Raw genomic sequence first — 20,898 nt, forward strand, 5'->3', positions numbered from 1 at the left:
GTCACCTCCCTATACTTAGCTGCCAGGAAGGCCACATCTAGCTGCAAGTAGGCCAAAATTTCAGAAATTCACTTGATGAAGATGTACACAAGGGTCAAGATAACTGAGTAACTATTAAAAGCACCCAGATTTTGTGTATTATTTTTTTTAATGTTGCTTACTCCGCCAGTTATTAACTCCTGGTAGCATGCATCTCTTGCTGGCTCTCCAGGAAGTCCTAGAACAGTGAGTTCTGTGCTTTTCCTCTTTGGCCAGGTCTTGCTCGGGCAAAGTCTATTCCCAGCCAGACATACTCTTCAGAAGTTGTGACCCTCTGGTACCGCCCTCCTGATGCCTTGCTGGGAGCCACTGAATATTCCTCTGAACTGGACATATGGTAAGAAATAGTGTCAATAAAATGAAGAAAATGTGAGTTGTTTTACCCATTAGAACTGCTTTATAATCTTAATTGCATTTTAAGTAATGTTAATAATGACAATCATGCTTATATACAGAAACATAAAGTGCTTTCAAATATGTATCTCATTTGACTTTTGCAATTATTCTGTGAATTTTTATAGTTAAAGAAATTGAGACTCAGAGAGATCTTGCCCAAGGCATATTCTGAATTGGATAACTCTCCTCCTAGCTCTTCTCTTCAGTCTTTTGTCTTTCCCCCTTGTCCTCAGAGAAACACACACTCATGCTCCCCAACCACAGATACACAAACACATACACACATCTGCACACTAATGCTCACACATGCCCAAGTACAGTTCAGAGCTTAGAGAAAAAGGCACACAGACCATGATTGAGCAGACCCAATTTTCATGCCAGTTCTATTAATTATTCTGGATTATGTTATCTTGAAAACTCATGTATCTTCTCTGTGTCTGTGTTTCTCCATCAAAAAACAATTTTTAATGTTTATTTATTTTTGAGAGAGACAGTGAGCAGGGAGGGGCAGAGAGAGAGGGAGAGAGAGAGAATCTGAAGCAGGCTCAGTGCTATCAGTGTAAAGCCCAACATGGGGCTCGAACCCACTAACCGTGAGATCATGACCTGAGCTGAAATTAAGAGTCAGACGCTTAACTGACTGAGCCACCCAGGTGCCCCTGTGTTTCTCCATTTTTAAAATGAAGGTAATAAACTCTTTCCATGAGGGGTTAAATGGGGCTATAGTATAAGAATCAGATAAGCATTTCCAAGTGGAACCACATCACTGGGGAGGCTCTTAGATTAATGGAGTGCAATAGTGACTGTGGGATCACTCATCATCCTACAACAGCAGTGTTATGTTATCAGATCTTATTTCTGCTAATATCTCGGTCATCTGGGGGCCACAGTTAAATGTGTGGTGACTTTGCAATCATAGCCATCCCCTCAGAGTTAACAAAATGTATGGACATCCTTCAGTTCCTTAGGAGGTCTTCCATAAACAAAAAGCCTTGTTTTAAAAAAAAATCAATAATAGATTTTTTAAAAATTAAACAGTATTGGGGCATCTGGGTGGCTCCGTCGGTTAGGCGTCCAACTTCGGCTCAGGTCATGATCTCACGGTTTTTGGGTTCAAGCCCCATGTCAGGCTCTGTGCTGAGAGCTCAGAGCCTGGAGCCTGCTTCAGATTCTGTCTCATTCTCTCTCTGCCCCTCCCTCACTTGTGCTCTGTCTCTCTCTGTCTCTCAAAAATAAATGAATGTAAAAAAAAAATTTTTTTTAATTAAACAGTATTCTAAAAAGGCTAAACTAAGCTTTTGGATTTCCAAAAGAATTGAGAAAGGTTGCAGAAATATTCCTCCAGTGTCTCTGGAGTCATTGATTTCCCAATACCTGGTACCATTTCTAGAAATATCACCAGCTAGTCAAAATCCTCCTGAAACTGTCAGCTCTCACTGCTCTGCACTGTCACTTCAAAGGCCTGTGCAGGCTCTGGCTTTCTTAGTGCTTAATGATTGCTTCCTAGTTGTGCTTCACAGACAAACTGAAACTTCTACTCATCACTTCTAAACTTTGTTTTATTATGGAACATTTAAAACATTCAAAAAATGTATCATATATATACATCAGTGATTCTTGACCAGGGCCAATTTTGCTCCCCAGGGACATTTGACAATGTCTGGAGACAGTTTTTATTGTCACAGCTGGGAGGTGGGTGCTACAGGCATCTAGTGGGAAGGGCCTGGGATGCTACTAAATATCACAACAAAGGTTTATCCAGCCCCAAATATCAACGGTGTCAAGACTGAGGAACCCAATGTAGATTAAGAAGCATAATAAAGTGAGCTTTGTGCATCCACTCCCAATGTAACAACTAGAACATACTGCCACATTTACCTGTGCCCCTCTCCCATCAACCTGTCCCTCCACCAGATGGGCTCCTAACTTGAATTTTTTTCTTGTCACCATTCCATTACCCCTTTCAAAAATAATATTTGCATTTTTGATAATGTCCTAAAGATATTGTTTTACTTTACCTGCATTTGAGTTTTTGTAAAAATTGTATTATACTGGGTTTTTTAAAATGTTTATTTATTTTTGAGAGAGAGCGTGCGTGTGCAAGTGAGAGAGCGGCGGGGGGTGGGGGGTGGGGGTGGAGACAGAGAATCCCAAGCAGGCTTCACACTGTCAGTGCAAAGCCCCCCAGTATTATATTGTTTTTAGCCTTCTGTGCTTGCTTTTTTCCACTCAAGATGTTTCTAAGATTCATACATGTTGATCTATGTAGCTATGCCTTATTCCCTATTGATGAACATTTCAATTATTTAGTTTGTTTTTCTGTGTTTTGTTTGCTTTTGCTGTTATGAATATACTTGGTACTTATATTTAAGGATTTCTCTAGAGTACTTACTTAGTAGATTTCCTATGTCATAGGGTATATGAATGTTCAACTCCTGGAAATAGTGCTGAATTATTTTCCAAAGTAGTTCTAACAATTTACATTCGAGCAGTGTATTATAGCCCCTTATCCACATCTGCACCAACTTTATAATCAAGCAGGTAGTATGGTATGTTGTGATCTAAATTTGCATTTTCCTAATTACTAATGAGGTTGGACACCTTTTCATGGATTATTTGCCATTTGTATTTCTCGTTTATGAAATACTTACTTGTGACTTTTGCTTATTTTCTTTTGGTCTCTCTGTCTCTGTCCCACTCTGTTCTTCCCTCCCTTTCTTCCTTCCTTTCTCCTTTTCTTTTCTTTCCTTCTTTCTTCCTCTGTTTCTTTCTTTCTTTCTTTCTTTCTTTCTTGATTTATAGGTGTTCTTCTATTCTGAATATTAATCTTTTATCAGGGATGTTGCAAGAAGTCTCCCCAGTTTGTGGCTTATGTTTTCATACCCTTAGGTTGTCTTTTTGAATAAAAGTTCTTAATTCTAATATTGTTGACCTTATCAGTCTTCTATTTTTGGTTAGCCCTTTTGTTTCTTGTTTTAAAAAAAAATCCTTCTCTCCTTGAGGTCAGAATGATATTTTCTAATACATTCTTTAAAAAGTTGCTGGGGCACCTGGGTGGCTCAATCGGTTAAGCATGCAACTCTTGGTTTCAGCTCAGGTCATTATCTTATAGTTCGTGAGTTTGAGCCCCATGTCAGGCTCCGTGCTGACACTGCAGAGCCTGCTTGCAATTCTCTCTCTCTGTCTCTCTGCACTGTGTGCACTCTCTCTTTCTCTCTCTCAAAATAAACTTATAAAAAATAAATTTATAAGTTGTAAAGTTTGTCCTTTCATTTTAAATCTTTAATATATTGGAAATTGACTTTTGTCTGTGCCAACCAGTTGTCTCACCCATTTTCTTCTGTGATCTGCCATAGCCAATCTCTCATATATCAAGTTTCCATGAACACAGAGGTCTATGTCTGGGCTCTCTTTTCTGTTCCACTGGGGTCAGGGGTTGGTGTCTCTGTCTTAGGACCAATGTGCCACTGTATTAATTTCTATAGCTTTATAATATTTGATATCTGGTAAGACAAGTGTCCCCACCTATTTCGTCTTCCTCAGGGGAGTCTTAGCTATTTTCCCCTTTGATTTTTCATATATATTTTAGATTAGTGTTTCAAGTTTCATGAAAAACCCTAGTGGGATTTTCACTGGAATTGCATTGAAATTATAGAACTCTCTGAGAAAAATTAACACCCTTGTAATATTGTTTTCCAATTTTTAAACATGGTGTATTTCTTCACCTGTTTGGTTTGTCTTTAATGCCTTTTAGTAGCTTTATTATTTTCTCTCTAAGCTTTTACATATCCAGAGCAAAGATCCTTAAGTCTATTTCTATTGTTTTTTCTTTTGGTTCTTGCATATGGTATCTTTTTCCCCTGCATATTTAGTTGTTTTTGACAGCGATATGCTAATTTACCTTGGAATTTCATTTGTGGGATTTTTTTTGAGGCCTTGAATGAGGTAGGTTTCCTCAGAGAAGATTTGCATTTGATTCTTCTAGGTGCATTATTTAAGAAATTAATTTTTGTATTTTATATAAGTGTTGGTCTGCCACTCAGATCTTGATTTCCAGATACCATTCCCTACTAAAAAGAACTAAGACTTTTTGGAGAACTGGTCAATTCTAAGGCTGGGGCAAGGAAAGTATAAGATGATCCAGAAACATGTTATTGGGCCAGAACATTTTTTTACAAAGTGGTCAAAAAATGGGGGGAATATGTCAAAATGACAGGGGAAGCAACTTGAAGAAATGCCTACTGACCAAAGATGTACAATTTGAGTAGAATTTGATTTATAATCAAAGTAAATGATGTAGGTAATGGATTATAAGCCACTGAATAAAATAAGAATGTGTAAGTCCATACTAAAGATAGCTAGCTAACTGGATAAGAAAGGAAGCATCTCCTTATAGTAGAATGCCAACTAATAACTGGAGAAGAAATGACTTAGAAAATCACTATTTCGCAATATGGTAGTGATTGGTTCAAACAAGAATTAACAATGCTAAACTAGAACAGAAAGTTTGATTAGGAATAAAAACTTTTCATAGTCTCAGAGTACATCTCCACAAATTACTTATCAGTTACAAAGGAAAAAAATAGTAACTTTATAGAAAAGAAAAAAACTTGGCAGATACCACTTTCACCAAGTGATTAGAGTTAATATCATCAATAATGGCACTGACTGACACTGTGGGCCTCTTGATATGAGGCACTGAGAAGGATACAACATCACTTATGAGGTTTTCCTGCAAAAAATCACAACCTGAATCAAATGATGAGGAAACAACTGATAAACTCTATTTGAGGGACATTCAGCAACATAACTGGCCTGTACTTTTTTAAAGGGTTGTAGGGGAGGGAAAATTTCCCTCTGTCCTTTTAGAGTCTGTGGATGAACCCGCAAATTGACAACAGATTAATGGGAGAAAAGCATATAAATTTTATTTGATGTTAAAAGTTTTATGTGGCATAGAGAAGGGGGCTTTATAGAAAGAAGAGAAAATGCCCAAAGAAGCAGCTAGGCTCAGAGGCTTTTATACCATTCTGACAAAGAATGATAAATTTGTAGGGAAGTGATAAGACAAAAGAAAGGGGTTTCTGGACTCTTTAAGGGCTGTAAATTGTGGGATAAAATCCTCACAAGGGGAATTTATGCCCTATTTTCAGGCAGATAGGGGGAGGTGGAAAGCTCATCCTATGTTTGCTTTTACTCAATTGCCTTCAGCTCAACATAATCTTTATACCAGAGTGACATATTTTGGGGTGGCATATTTTGATCCCCCTACTAGGTCAAGGATTTAAAAGGCAAAGAAAGACTGAGGAATTGTTTCAGATTAAAGAAACTAAGGGGATATGCCAACAATGCAATGCATGGTTCTACATTGGATCCTGGAGGAAATGGAGCTAAAGAACAGGACTCAGACAAAAAGTGAAATTTAAATATGGACTGTGGATTAGATAGTAGTATTGGGCCACTGTTAAATTTTCTGATTTTGATAATTGCACTGCTGTTATGTAAGAGAATGCTTTTGTTCTTAGAAAATGTGAAGTATTTAGGGGTGAAGAATTTGATCTGTAACTTACTCTCTACTGCTTCAGAAAAAATAGAGAAAAAAAATGAAAGGCAAAACGTTGGCAATTGGTGAATCTGTTTGAAGAGAGTTCATTCTACTACGCTTGCCACTTTTTTTTGTTTAAAATTATTTCAAAATTAAAAATCACCCCCGTTTCACCAGAGATAGTGTAAGTAGCACTAACCTAGTATGTGATCGGTGTTTGCAAATATTTCACACGTTTGAGAAGAATGCAGATTTCTGAATTGTTGGGTACAGGTTTTTACATATGTTCAAAAATCCAGGGTTAATTGCATTATCCAAATCTTCTTTATATCATTCTTGTCTGTTTCACTTATCAATCAAAGGTGTGTTGAAATTGTTCACTGTATTGTTGATTTGTCATAATTCTGTTCATTTCTGCTTTATGTACTTTAAAGCTATTTTCATTAAGTGCAAATAAATTTAAAACTGTTCATTATTCCTTTATGCATTTTAGATCTTACTTTTGGGAGATTCCTAGCTGGCTCAGTTGGAAAAGCATGCAACCTTTGATTTCAGGGTTGTGGGTTCAAGCCCCACACTGGGTATAGAGATCACTTAAAAATAAAATATTTTTTAAAAAATCTTACTTTAGGAATAATTTCCTTTCTTTTTTAAATTTCATTTTTAAATTCACTTTATTTTTTAATTTTTATTATTTTTTAAAAATTTACATCTAAGTTAGTTAACATATAGTGTAATTATGATTTCAGGAATAGAATTTAGTGATTTATCACTTACAAATAACACCCAGTGCTCATCCCAGCAAGTGTCCTCCTTAACTCCCCTTGCCCGTTTAGCCCATCTCCCCACCCAAAACCCCTCCAGCAACCCTCAGCTTGTTCTGTATTTAAGAGTCTGTTATGGTTTGTCTCCTTCCCTGTTTTTACATTATTTTTGCTTCCCTTCATTTATGTTCATCTGTTTTGTATCTTAAATTCCACATATGAGTGAAGTCATATGATATTTGTCTTTCTCTGACTGATTTATTTTGCTTAGCAATTACATTCTAGTTCCATCCACATTGTTGCAAATGGCAAGATATCATTCTTTTTGATTGCTAATATTCCATTGTGTGTGTGTGTGTGTGTGTGTGTGTGTGTGTGTGTGTGTATCACATCTTCTTTATCCATTCATCAGTCATTGGACATTTAGGCTTTCTCCTTACTTTGGCTATTGTTGATAGCACTGCTGTAAACATTGGGGTGCATGTTCCCCTTTGAAACAGCACTCTTGTAACCTTTGGATAAATACCTAGTAGTGCAATTGCTGGGTCGTAGGGTAGTTCTATTATTTAAAAAAAAAATTTTTTTTAGCATTTATTTCTGAGAGACAGAGCAAGACAGAGCACAAGTAGGGGAGGGGCAGAGAGAGGGAGAATCCGAAGCAGGCTCCAGGCTCTGAGCTGTCAGCGCAGAGCCCAAAGGGAGACTCAAACTCACAGACTATGAGATCAAGACCTGAGCTGAAGTTGACCACCTAACCAACTGAGCCACCCAAGCGCCCCAGGGTAGTTCTATTTTTAATTTTTTGAGGAACCCCCATACAGTTTTCCAGAGTGGCTGTAGCAGTTTGCATTCCCATTATTTTCCTTTCTTTTAAAGTAAATATTCTAGAATTTTCTTTAGCATAGGCTAATCAGTGGCAAATCTGTTTCTGTGTCTTAAGATAAACTCTGATTGTTGAAAAGTAGACTTGCTAGGGATGTAATTCTAGACTGATGCTTATTTTTTCTCAGAACTTTGAGGATATCATCCCCCTGCTTTGTCTTCCATTGTTGCTGTTGTGAAGTTTGCTTTTAGCCTAATTGTGAAGTTTGCTTTCAGACCTCTTGTCATTCTTTTGTAAGTGATCTCTCATTTTATCTAGACATTTTAAATATATATTTTTTTGCCTTTATTATTATAGAGTTTTCACTTTAAGGTGTGTGGTGTGGGTTTCTTTTTACTTACACTGCTTGGTATATATTGTGCTTCCTCTGGTTATGAATCGTGTCTTTAGTTGGTCATTTCCTCTTTGAATGTTCCCTCTATTCCCTTCTCTCTTTCTAGAACTCCAATGAAAGATTACCAGAACATGTCTTTCTATTATCCATAGCTCTTATCCTCTCTTTCATATTTCCTGTCTCTGTAAATTTCTGTGCTGCATCCTGGATAGTTGCCTCAGCTCACCTACCGGTTCTTTAAGTCTGTCTTTTTTTTTAAACGTTTATTTATTTATTTTGAAAGAGACAGAGAAAGCAGGGGAGTGGAAGAGAGAGAGAGGTAGAGAGAGAATCCCAAGCAGGCTCTGTATCATCAGCTCAGAGCCTGACACAGGCCTCAAACTCACAAACCTGAAGATCATGACCTGAGCTGAAATTAAGAGTCAGACACTTAACTGACTGAGCCACCCAGGTGCCCCTAAGTCTGTCTTCAGCTACATATCCCTTACCTTTTTACTGCATATACAAAAATGCATGTTTTTAACATTTCATTGATAAATGTTTCATGAATTTAACCACGAATAATAATAACACAAAGTTGAAATTCAATTATAGTTAAAATTATTGTCATTACTCTTATTCATTACATTATTATTATTGTTTGCCCAGTAAAACTCAAAAAGTAATATAAAAATAGAACAACAGGGGTGCCTGGGTGGCTCAGTCGGTTGAGCGGCCGACTTCGGCTCAGGTCATGATTTCGCGGTCCGTGAGTTCGAGCCCCGCGTCGGGCTCTGTGCTGACAGCTCAGAGCCTGGAGCCTGTTTCAGATTCTGTGTCTCCCTCTCTCTGACCCTCCCCCATTCATGCTCTGTCTCTCTCTGTCTCAAAAATAAATAAACGTTAAAAAAAAAATTAAAAAAAAAATAGAACAACAGACATCTTCCATTGAGTTTACTATTATTTGTTCACTCTCTGCATAATTGTTAGATATTGAGTGTTTACACTGAGATTCCTTTTCACCCATTTTTTGGTTCTTTTCAGAGTGGTAAAAGGGGAAGTTAGTAGGGAGGAGATTTCCAATTGACAAAGGAAGAAAAGGAGGAAAAATCCTATTGTGCTAGGTCATGAAACCCCATAGGGTACAAACTGAGTGCATTTTTGGAGGCAGTGGGCAAGTATTAGAGCCTTTGTCTTAAAGAAACTAATTATAACACAGAGTGCCAGAGCCTCATTCACAGTGAGCCCTGGTGGCAGCAGAGTCAGCAGGGGGGGCCCAGGGAAAAAAGTTAGATTATGGAAAATAGGACATATTGGTTATTCTCAACCCTTAGAACCAATGCTCTCCAGTCTCCCAACATTGTCTCTTTTTTCTTTCTGCCACTTTTTCAGACCTTAAAAGATTCTATTAGCAACTTTGATGAGAAAACTTAATGTTTTAGGATAATTACACTATTTTGTTTTTGTTTACTTTTTTGTCTTATGTTAAAATACATACAACGTAAAATTTACCACTTTAACCATTTTAAAATGTGCAATTCATTTGCATTGAGTACACTCACATTGCTGTGTAACCATCACCATTATCCACCGTGAAAATTTTTTTCATCATCCCAAACTAAAACTCTGTGCCCATTAAACAAAGACTACCTATTACTCCCTTCCCCCAGCCCCTGGGAACCACTATTCTACTTTCTGTCTCCATGAATCTGACTCTTCTAGGTACCTCATATAAGTGCAATCATACAATATTTTCCTTCTGGGTCTGGTTTATTTCACTTAGCATAATTTTTCAAGGTTCATCCATGTTATGGTAAACTGATTTTAAAGAAAGATTGATTTTGGCACACAAAGTGTTCTATTCAAAACTGACTTCAGGCAGCTGCTGGTTTTAGGACTATGAAAAGTTGTTCCTGTCTGAGGGATTGCAGATTTCCTGCTGCAAACTTCCAAATATAAAGAGTGGCCCAGGGAAAAGCAAATGGAAATGTCATGTCACTGTCATACATTCTGTTATTCTGAACTAATTTCAACAGCGAAAAATGAAATACTGATTCATTTCTCCCAACAACATTTTTGTATGCTCCTTACACCTCTGAAAAACCTAAAACTCCTGAGATGGTTGATTTCCCTAGAGATTGCCTAAGGAATTTGAAGAATCTTTTCCTCTCTTATGGAAGAATTTGTTCATGCTCAGAATAGAGAAAAAGTTAGGAAGACAGCCAGAAAAAGCAGAAAACCTGGAAGCTGTTTCCTCTAATTTGACTGAAGAACCACAGTTGGAGCAATAAAATGACTCAGTGCATCTCTCCTTTCTGGAAGGATTCACTGGTTGATGTCATCAGGTTTTTCCAAGCATAGGAAGTTCCCCTTCATCTACATGGGCTGCCCCGAGTGTATCTCCACAGAGCAGAAATCCTCTGAGAAGCCTGAAGATAGGAAGGGTAAGAAGAAGAGGTAAGAAGAGGCACAGGAATGAAGATTTAAGAACAAAACAGAGGAGAAAAAGAAAATAGGAGCTGGTTTCTTATCTGGACCTAAATGTTCAGAATATTTTAAATGTTTGCCTAAGGCTAGACTAGGGGTGGACAAAATAGATGATAGTCACACAACTTGTTTACAAAGCAAATTAAAAAATACAATAGCTCTGAAAAACAACTGAAAATAAATAGGATGATTAATTGTATAGTTTTTAAAGAACAATGCTTACACCTAGAAAGCATCTTCCGTTTTTCAAACTTAAGGTGCATAGATTCATTTTCTTACCAATGCATTGATATTTATGGTACTTGTGGATATTCCAGGTACTGAAATATAATTGATTTAGGAATTTTGTTTGTCTTACAAGTGTCCTAAGTAGGCACATGGGCACCTGCACGTGAGCACTGTCTCTATATATATGTATAAATATTAAAAATATGAATAAGTAGCCTTAGACTGTATATATTTGTTAGGTTAGAAAGGTTTTTTTTTTTTTTTCAACGTTTTTTATTTATTTTTGGGACAGAGAGAGACAGAGCATGAACGGGGGAGGGGCAGAGAGAGAGGGAGACACAGAATCGGAAACAGGCTCCAGGCTCCGAGCCATCAGCCCAGAGCCTGACGCGGGTCTCAAACTCACGGACCGCGAGATCGTGACCTGGCTGAAGTCGGACGCTTTAGGTTAGAAAGGTTTTAATCTACTGCTAGGTGAAGCTTAAAAAGAAGGACTCAAGAAAATGCCAGTAAGGCACCAACCATACAAATGCAAATGGAGAATTTCAACCAAATATTAGCATATTATTCTATAACACAAACACCTTGTGTTACTTTGTACTACTTGCATAATGGCCTTAATGTCCAGCTTTGTCCAATATTTTACACAATTTTGTACACTGCCCTAGTGGAGTAGAAGACAGAGGACACTAAAGACAAAGGACACAAAGGACAGAAGTAACAAAAGAACTTCCTTCTTGGTTCCCTACAGCCACCAGTATGAAAAAACAAGTTTTTTTCCAAGCAATGAAAACCTTTGGAAAGGAGGGAAAAAGTGGACTACAGGTTTAAACCTGGTAATGACTATGGTTTTGAACCTTGTTTAAAATGCCATCAGGTCTTCTAGTGGCTTGTGAGCCCCTGGTGTTTCTAGAAGGTATTAGAAGGGGCACCTGGGTGGCTCAGGTTAAGCATCCGAATTCAGCTCAGGTCATGATCTCACCATTCCGGAGTTCGAACCCCACATTGGACCCTGTGCTGACAGCTCGGAGCCTGGAGTCTGCTTTGGATTCTGTGTTTCTGTGTCTCCCTCCGTCTCTGCTCCTCCCCGGCTCACACTCTGTCTCTCTGACTGTCTGTCTCTCTCTCAAAACTAAATAAGGGCGCCTGGGTAGCTCAGTTGGTTGAGCGTCCAACTTTGGCTTAGGTCATGATCTCACGGGTTGTGGGTTTGTGGGTTTGTGGGTTTGAGTCCCGTGTCAGGTTCTGTTCTGACAGCTCAGAGCCTGGAGCCTGCTTTGGATTCTATGGCTCCCTCTTTCTCTGCCCCTCCCCTGCTTGTGTTCTATCTCTCAAAAATAAATAAATGTTAAAAAAAAAAAAACTAAATAAATATTAAAAAAAAATTTTGTAGAAGGTATTAGGGTACTGGATGGACAGTTAGCACAAGTCTTCAAAAACCAGTGTATTTCCATTTCTATTTTATATCAATTAATATACAATTACATATGTTTTACACACACACACACACACACACACACACACACACACACACACATTTTTTCATTTCAAAATGAAATGGTTTGAGACCTTTCAAGCACATGTAGAGAAACGTCATGCGTGGTGGCTGGAGACCATTTGATGGCATTCACCAACTCAGTTTCCCAGTTGGCTTATCTTATAATTGACGATTGCTAGCAATCAGGATGGTTTTTGACCATTTGATAGTTTTCTACTACTTTTATTTTCCTCCACCTTTCCTAAAAGCAAAAAAAAAAAAAAAACAAGAACAAAAACAAAAACACCCATAGATTCTAAAATGCAACCTGACGAGGAGCTTTAAAATGGCAATAATTCTAAAAATTCACCTCAACATACTATTCCTAGATTCTTTTTTTCTAAGTTTATTTTATTTATTTATTTTCAGAGAGAGAGAGGGAGCATGCACACATGGGGGGAGGAGCAGAGAGAGAGGGGGAGAGAGAATCCCAAGCAGGCTCTATCCTGTCAATATGGAGCCCCATGTGGGGCTCAAACTCATGAACTGTATTCACCAAATTCTTAAATTACATTTGTCTGATCAAAATTCTTGTATCACATATCAAGATGTCTCTTGCACATGAAAAATCATTAAAAAGTAAATATAGTAGTTGGTATACCCAATTGGCTTTTTAAAATTGCCAATAAAGTGATATCTTTTATGTATATATGTACAAAATTCTAAAATTTACCCAGTTGATTATTTTAAATGCAAACCAAATATTAGGTCATGGAAACTGTTTTTGTCTTTTTTGACATGATAAAATACAATAACATTTCAATTTTCTTTTTAATATAAATTCTGTCCTCAAACCAGACACAAGATAAAAATTATTCTTAAACTTGTTTACCAAGAAATCTGCTTTCTCCAACACAATCAATTTAAACTGAATAAATTGCATGTGTCTGCAGTCAGATGGAAAAAATAAAAATTTATCATATGTAATAAATACATATGAATAATATTAAAGACCATATTTAAAATGAACTTGATAATAAATTTTTAATAATATGATGATCTATAATAAAATGTTTTACTTAACTTTCCTTCTTTATCATGCCACATAAGAAAATGTCAAGGTGATTAAGGGAGTGTGCAAGATTATGTGTTACAGTGAAAGGAAATTTGGAGTCGAAGGCTAGGACCATGAGGATAATCACTATAATCAGTCACCTGAACCAATTTTATCTCTCAAAAGACTTATATGAATAAAAATGTGTATTATTAGCAAAATAAATCTTACCCCTTACTGTCCCTCAGCAATTACCCTCCAATTTGACTACATAGGAAATAAATTTTATATTTCACCCTATTTCATCTATTTTGAGATGCACAATTTCTGCTAAATCAGGATGTACCTTATAATCAGTAGCGTCTTACCAAAGCCGCCAGCCAGGCTGCAGTTATGACCACAGCTACCGTTGCACATGTGTGAACATCAAATGTCAGCATCAAAAGTTGCAGAATGAGTGTCAGTGACTTGGAAGAAAGTCTTGCAGACAGGAGAGCTTTTTTTTCCCCCCTTATTTTTAACTAGGAACCAAGTGGTGGTGGAAAGGGAGTGAATCAGACATGTTTAGCAACATTTTTTCAGAAGGAGCCAAAAGTAGGTTAACTCTACGTAATCGCAAGGTCAGCTTAGGAGCCCAGCACCAATGACTCTTAGTTTTCTTATGGATTATTTTAAGAAATGCTGCATCATCAAACTCCTGATATAGAGGATGATCCCATGGATAAAAACAGACATCAAAGAGTCTGAGTCAAATGCTGAATGTAACAAAGTTTTAGGAGTACCCAAACCAATTTATTTTTCTTACTGTTCCATTTTTTGCATGTATGAATATAATACATGGTAAAATAATCTCTCTAATTAAGTTTATAATAGCCCTTGCAATAGCTATGAAAGAAACATTCTGATTGTGTCGTGGTTCAACTTGCAGCGTTTTTTGTTTTTGTTCTTTTTTTCTTAATCATTACCTATATTAATGGTGCCTCTTAGAAAGCACTTTAGATTCTGTGAAAAAAAGCAGTCAATTTGGAGATTCTGTACTTTCCCCTCGTCTCATAAGATGGATAATGAACTTGAATGAGTTGAAATGTTTGTTATCCATACTGTGTTCCTAAATGCTGGTTGCATACCATTTTAATGAAAAGCTGCAGGCTGTTCTTTTTCTTTTTCTTTTCTCTTTACCAAGACTTTTAATAGCATATGTCCCCTGTTTAACTCTCCAAAATATTTACTGGGTGGAGAAATACTAGTAGTTCAGTTTCACATGTATGGTTTCCTTAAAAGTGTCAGACTGACTCTTGTTTCCTTTGCTAGGGGTGCAGGCTGCATCTTTATTGAAATGTTCCAGGGCCAACCTTTGTTTCCTGGGGTTTCCAACATCCTTGAACAACTGGAGAAGATCTGGGAGGTAAGAGAAGAATTCCTCTTAGGAAGAAGAAATATCTGCAATTCAAACTTTGAACCAAATTTGTTTTAGAGACAGTGAAGTAGTCCATCTGCTTTGAGATATTATGCCGCATATTAAGGCTGTGGAAACTGTAGAATTTGCCACAGGTGTAAGTACCTGGGGAACGAAGACATGGTCAGGAAACTCCCTGTTGTCTTGTAGCAGCCCCTGAATCCACCTGCTCGTTCTCATTATTTTCTCAACTTCCCGGGACAATTGCTGCTGTGGCTATTTAGGCACATCCCTGCCTTGCCACCGTCAGCTCTAATTCTACCATATATTTGGCCCTGCGTCCTTGTCAACAGAAGATGAGACACTAAATATCCACAGAACCCTGATAAAACAAAGACTTACCGTGTTAGGGTGAGAGAAGTATACTATTTATTGTGCTCTTCCAAAACCTAATTCCTAAGGTGTGAAGTGCTTGGCTGTGTGTGGTTCCATTTCTTTCCTTATTATTTATCCAACTTCATTTGCACCACAATGCACTTCACTCTTTTGTCTCTTGTAGTTTGTATGCCACATAGTATAGTCATCCATATATTTTTCTCTCTTTTTTTGGTGATTTTTTTTCATTGTGGTAAAATATACATACCATTTACCATCTAACCATTTTTAGGTATATGATTCATTAAGTACATTCATGCTGTGCATCCATCACCACCATCCAGTTCCAAAAGTTTTTCATCACCTAAAATAGAAGTTCTGTACCCATTAAACATTAATTCCCCATCTTCCTGCCTTCTGGCCCCTGGTAAGCTCTCTTCAACTTGCTGTCTTTAGGAATTTGCCTATCCTGGGTATCTCCTATTAGTGGAATCATACAGTATTTGTCTGGCTTATTCCACTTTTATTTATTTATTTATTTATTTGTTTACTTATTTTAAATTTGTTTTTGAGACAAAGAGAAAGCACGAGCTGGGGAGGGGCAGACAGAGAGGGAGACAGGACCCGAAGCAGTAGACAGGTTCTATAGTGATAGCAGAGAGCCCAATGCAGGGCTCGAACTCACAAGCTCATGAGATCATGACCTGAGATAAAGTTGGACACCTAGCCAACTGAGCCACCCAGGTGCCCCATATTTCACTTATATTCTAAAGGTTCATCCATGTTGTAGTGTGTGTCAAAGTGCTTTAAACTACACTGTTGTTATCCCGGATCCTGTTCCCTTTCAAGTTTGCTTGCTTCAAGCAGGCATCTGGAGCATTCTTGCTAACGGCCTCTGATAATGAGTTTCTTGAGAGATATTGCCAGAGTGGGGTTTTTGTGTGTAAGTGAGGAAATTTGTCTCCTCTTGAACTGCTTTAAAATTTTGAGGTAGAGACACAGTTTTGTTATCACAGTCACCGTTCCACACTCTGAGGACAAAATGAGAACAAGTCCCCACATTCAGCAGTGTGCTGTCTTATATACTACTACAGTTCAAGCAGGTTAGAAACTTAAACATTACAAACAGCCCCTGAATTAGTGTTTCACTAAACAAGGTCTACATGGATGAAAATAGGAAAGCTCTTTCAGGTTCCGTGATATTGGATGTAAGAGTTGGCTCTTTGAAAGTAATAGGTCTGGGGTGCCTGGGTGGCTCAGTCATTTGAGCATCTGACTCTTGATTTTGGCTTAGGTTATGATTTCAAGGTCACGGGATTGAGCCCTGCACTGGGCTCTGTACTGAGTGTGGAGCCTGATTAAGTTCTCTCTCACTCTCTCTCTCTCTCTCTCTCTCTCTGCTCCTCTCCCCTGTTCATGCTTTCTCCAAAATAAAATAAACAAACAAATAAAAAATGAAAGCAATGGGTCCATTCTACTCTCCTAATCTTTAACCACAATATCTCTTACATTTCCCTGAGATCTCACTCTCATTCTTAGGAATGAAAACAAAATGAGAAATTCTGAATCTTTACTTTGCCGTCTTTCTAAAATGCCTGTGTGTGTGTGTGTGTGTGTGTGTGTGTGTGTGTGTGTATGTGTGTGTGTGTGTGTTCATCTGAATAGCTGTCACCTCTTTCTGATCAACTTTTTAGAAATCTAATTCTTGTAATAAGTGTTTTTAGCAAATGATCCCAGATACAGTTCTAAAATCAGAATAAAATAAACTATGCAGGCTTTAAGTCCACTAATCAAAATGTCTTCAGTTTCCATTCCAACAAAGGCAGAAAACCGCCCTGTGCAGCCCACTATGACTTCAAACATAGCACTCACTGGCTGCCTTTTAAGAGCCTTCAGGGAGGGAATAAATCAACAATTTTTGGGTTTCAGTTTCCCAGACAGCGAAGCAGAGATTTCTCAAGTGAAATTTTCTCAAGTGAAAACGAATTCAATAACTTTCAAATAGAACCCGAGCATCAAATTTCTGAATGAAGGAGATTGAATTTTTAAACTTCAAAAATCTCAAGCTTAAAGTTTTTAGTATAATATTAAAAATTGTTTGGTATCCACTTTGTTGGCTTTAATTAAACATAATACAAAGTAACCAATAATTCTAGTAACTGTCACCTTAGAGAAAATATGGATGTGGTCACTATTGATTGCCTTTGTCGCTTTTTCTTCATTGTCTTTGCGTTCTTTTCATTGTGCTTTGCCAGCCACCAGTATGGGTGCCTGCAAATCACTTGTTTACATGCACATCTGTGCAAATATATAAGATGGTAGGTTAAAAAAGAAGAATCAGCTTCCCATCCTCTGGCCATCTCCCACAAAAGAAGAATTAGTCCAGTTGATTTTTCAAAATGGATTCCAGGATTCTTAGTGTTCCCTCAGGCTCAGAGTGGTTGATAGGAAAAGCCTATAATCCTCTCAGTAGCTTTTCAGTTTGTTTAGGGAATGGATCAAAGAAAGATTTTCCTGGGTGGCATGATTTTTTTATTGTATGAGGGAAAATAGCACTTCAGTGTCTTTTGTTTGAGGACAGTCTTAGCCAGCACCACAAAATGTACCTCTCAGCCAGAGTCCTAGTCAGCAAGCTGGTAGACATTAAGATTCTGGATTCTTCATTGATCATTATTAGTCACTGTTGGGCAGTTGACTTCCTGCCATCAATTGGGCTGGTATCTATATCTAGCATTTTGCAAATGGATTTATTAGATTCTTTCTATGAGAGATGCTTCTAAAAAGAGTTATGCTGAGATATGCTTCTAAGAAGAGTTATATTGGGTAGTGGTGTAGTGAAAGCTACTGATACTTCACTAATATTTTGCAGAAACAATGTTATTTTAGCTCCCAGATATAACTGACATAGGGCTTTTAAGGTGAAGGTAAAAGAATGGTAAAATGATGCCCACAAAACAACTCACAGTAAAAGCACTACCCAAAATCTGAAGTGTTTGACTTTGTATGCCAAAACACTTTTATTTTCATATTAAGTAAAACTGGAGCTTCAATTTGGTAATCCAAGGCATAAGTGAGCTCTTTTTCAAGTGATGTTGTTACTTTTACAACCCACTGGTTAAAAGTCAAATACCACATTCCAAGGTGCCAGGCCACCAAGAAAACAAGGTGAGATGAATTTGGTAGAAAGGACTAGAGTTAGGTTTAGGATCATTTTTAGCCAACATTCCACTGCCTAAAGGTCAGTAATCCGAATCCTTTTTAATTTGAGCACATGGGAAACAGCTGGATGCTCATGCTGAGGCATAATTCAGGCTAAATGTCTTTTGTTGTGGGGGGTGTATTTTTTTCATCTAATGGAAGGCAAAAGGACAGTCATTCCTGCCTCTTTATATTCCCAACTCCCAAAATAGCATCCTGCTACATAGTGACCATGCAATAGATAGTGATGAGAATATGACTTTAAGCAAGGCTGTATGATCTGCCTCAGAATAAGAACAAGTGAGTTAGTGAGGACACAGGCTCAGGACCTGTATTCATGTTCTCCCAAGAAACAGAACCAATGGGATGTACAGAGATACATAAGAATCCTTTATTATGGGAATCAGCTCATATGATTATGGCTGAGATATGCCATCTGCAAGTTGGAGAACCAGGAAAGCTGGCAGTATAATTCAGTCTGACGCCAAAGGACTGAGAACTGAGGGGATGCTGGTGTAAGTTCCAGAGTCTGAAGGTCAGAGAACCAGTAGCTCAGATGTCTGAGGGCAGGAGAAGATGGATGCCCCGGCTCAAGAAAAGAGAGAGAATTTGCCCTTCCTCTGCCATTTTATATGGGCCCTCAACCAATTGGGTGATGTCTGCTCACATTGGAGAGGGCATATTTCTTTACTCTGCTGATTCAAATATTAATTTTTTGGAGCACCGGGGTGGCTCAGTCGTTTAAGCATCTGACTTTGGCTCAGGTCATGATCTCACAGTTCGTGAGTTCAAGCCCTGCATTGGGCTCTGTGCTGACAGCTAGAGCCTGCTTCATATTCTGTGTCTCCCTCTCTCTCTGCCCCTCCCCTGCTCTCTCTCTCTCTTTCAAAAATAAATAAACATTAAAAAAAAAACAAATACTAATTTCTTCCACAAACACCTTCTTAGACACACACCAAAATAATATTTTACTAGCTACTGGGCCTCCCTTTGCCCAGCCAAGTTGGCACATAAAATTGACCATCACAAGACCTTAGGAATACACTACAGTTTTGCCCACAAAGCTGCAAATGGTAGGCACTCAAGTTTCTTTCCTGTACATCAGCTGGCATAATGTGACATATGTAACAAATTCTTCCCTATTCCCCCTTGATCTTTCACATCTCCTGCCCCACCTTTCTTTGTCTTTCTTTGGCTTTATATAGGTGTTAGGAGTCCCTACAGAGGATACCTGGCCTGGAGTTTCCAAGCTACCTAACTACAATCCAGGTAATATTGATTTGAGTTTCTCGAATGCTCTGAGAATTAGCAATGTGAAAACATTTGCCACACAGATAGAGTAGCCTTCTTTTATTGTTAACTCAACAGTAAAGATGGGTCTAGATGAATTTTTAGATTCCTATATTCCCTGCTAATCCTTTTATGAGAAGGACACTGAAATAGTAGTTGAGGTTAGATCAGTTCTCCAACTCTATACAACACAAGTAGCAAGCTGCATAAGAATTTGGAATGACTGTTGCTGTGGATTCCACATCCATTTCCAAATATCCAATGACTCAAAAGAACTCAAAAGATGGTCTCATTTTTGAGCCCCATGACTATTATTGACTTTATTTGTTAGGTTCTTGTACCTCATAAAGTATTAAAAGAAAGCTAATATAACAGAGGGGAGGTAGAGTCTCATTAGGCCAAGGACTGGCCAGGTAAGATGTTTCTAGTTTACACAAGAGTTCCTCCATTGTCTCTGGGCCTAACAGTCATTCTCATCATTCATTTGGTCCTCCAAGACTGGCTCCTGGGAATGGATTTGGAAGTGTTGGAAGTGTTGCCTTTGGGGGAAGTCTTTGAGAAATGGTCCCAAGGCCATGCCAGAGAGATCAGATTACCCAGTAGTCATTCAAGGATGTTGACACTGAAGGAAGGAGACAAGCAATGAGCTATAGGATAAAGGATTATATCAGAGGCTGGGGAAGCAAGTAATGGCTACAACAAAGTTGAACTCTTGCTGGCAGGATTAAAGGGGAGGTAGATATGTATAGATAAAGACAAGATTGGCATGATTATGGCTCAAGTCAGATTCTCTAGTCTTTATGTTCTTATAGTGACCCATCACTAAATATGGACTTTCTCCAAATTGTTGTCATTACTAACTTTGGTATGGGATTATCCTAAAAGGGTCTCATGAAATCAATAAATTGTAGAAAGTTTAAAAAAGCAATTAAGGGTGGGAGAAAGGGGAAAATGGGTGAAGGGCATTGAAGAGGACACTTGAGGAGGGGACTGGGATGAGCACTGGGTGTTGTATGTAAGCGATGAGCCACGGGAATCTACCCCAAAAACCAAGAGCACACTTTACACACTGTATGTTAGCCAATTTGATAATAAATTATAATTTAAAAAAAAAAAAGAAGAAGTAAAAAGAAAAAAAATTAAAAAGCAATTAAGGAGCATAACAGGGGCACCTAGGTAGCTCAGTTGGTTGAGTCCGACTTCAGCTCAGGTCATGATCTCACCACTTGTGGGTTCAAGGCCCATGTTGGGCTCTGTGCTGACAACTCAGAGCCTGGAGCCTGCTTCAGTGTCTCCCTCGCTCTCTGCCCCTCCCCCTTCAAAAATAAAAATAAACGTTTAAAAATTTTTGTAAAAAAAAATGGACGCTAACAAAAGACATAAGAGGCAGGGGATTTTTTTTTCTTCTTTTCTCCATCATATAATACTTACACTCAAACTATTCCTAGGGAAC

At 38.0% G+C, this 20,898-nt stretch overlaps 1 protein-coding gene across 1 annotated transcript in view; it reads left to right on the forward strand.

The window, feature by feature from the left end:
- Positions 1-20,898, forward strand: part of CDK15 (cyclin dependent kinase 15) — an 82,929-nt gene that overhangs the window by 26,803 nt on the left and 35,228 nt on the right. Inside the window, exons 8-10 of the mRNA XM_042949749.1 lie at positions 256-376; positions 14,498-14,591; positions 19,361-19,424. Of these exons, the coding sequence (XP_042805683.1) occupies positions 256-376; positions 14,498-14,591; positions 19,361-19,424 (279 nt within the window). The remainder of the gene's footprint in view (positions 1-255; positions 377-14,497; positions 14,592-19,360; positions 19,425-20,898) is intronic.

The sequence above is a fragment of the Panthera leo genome, chromosome C1 (genome assembly GCF_018350215.1).
Source record: "Panthera leo isolate Ple1 chromosome C1, P.leo_Ple1_pat1.1, whole genome shotgun sequence".
NCBI lineage: Eukaryota > Metazoa > Chordata > Mammalia > Carnivora > Felidae > Panthera > Panthera leo.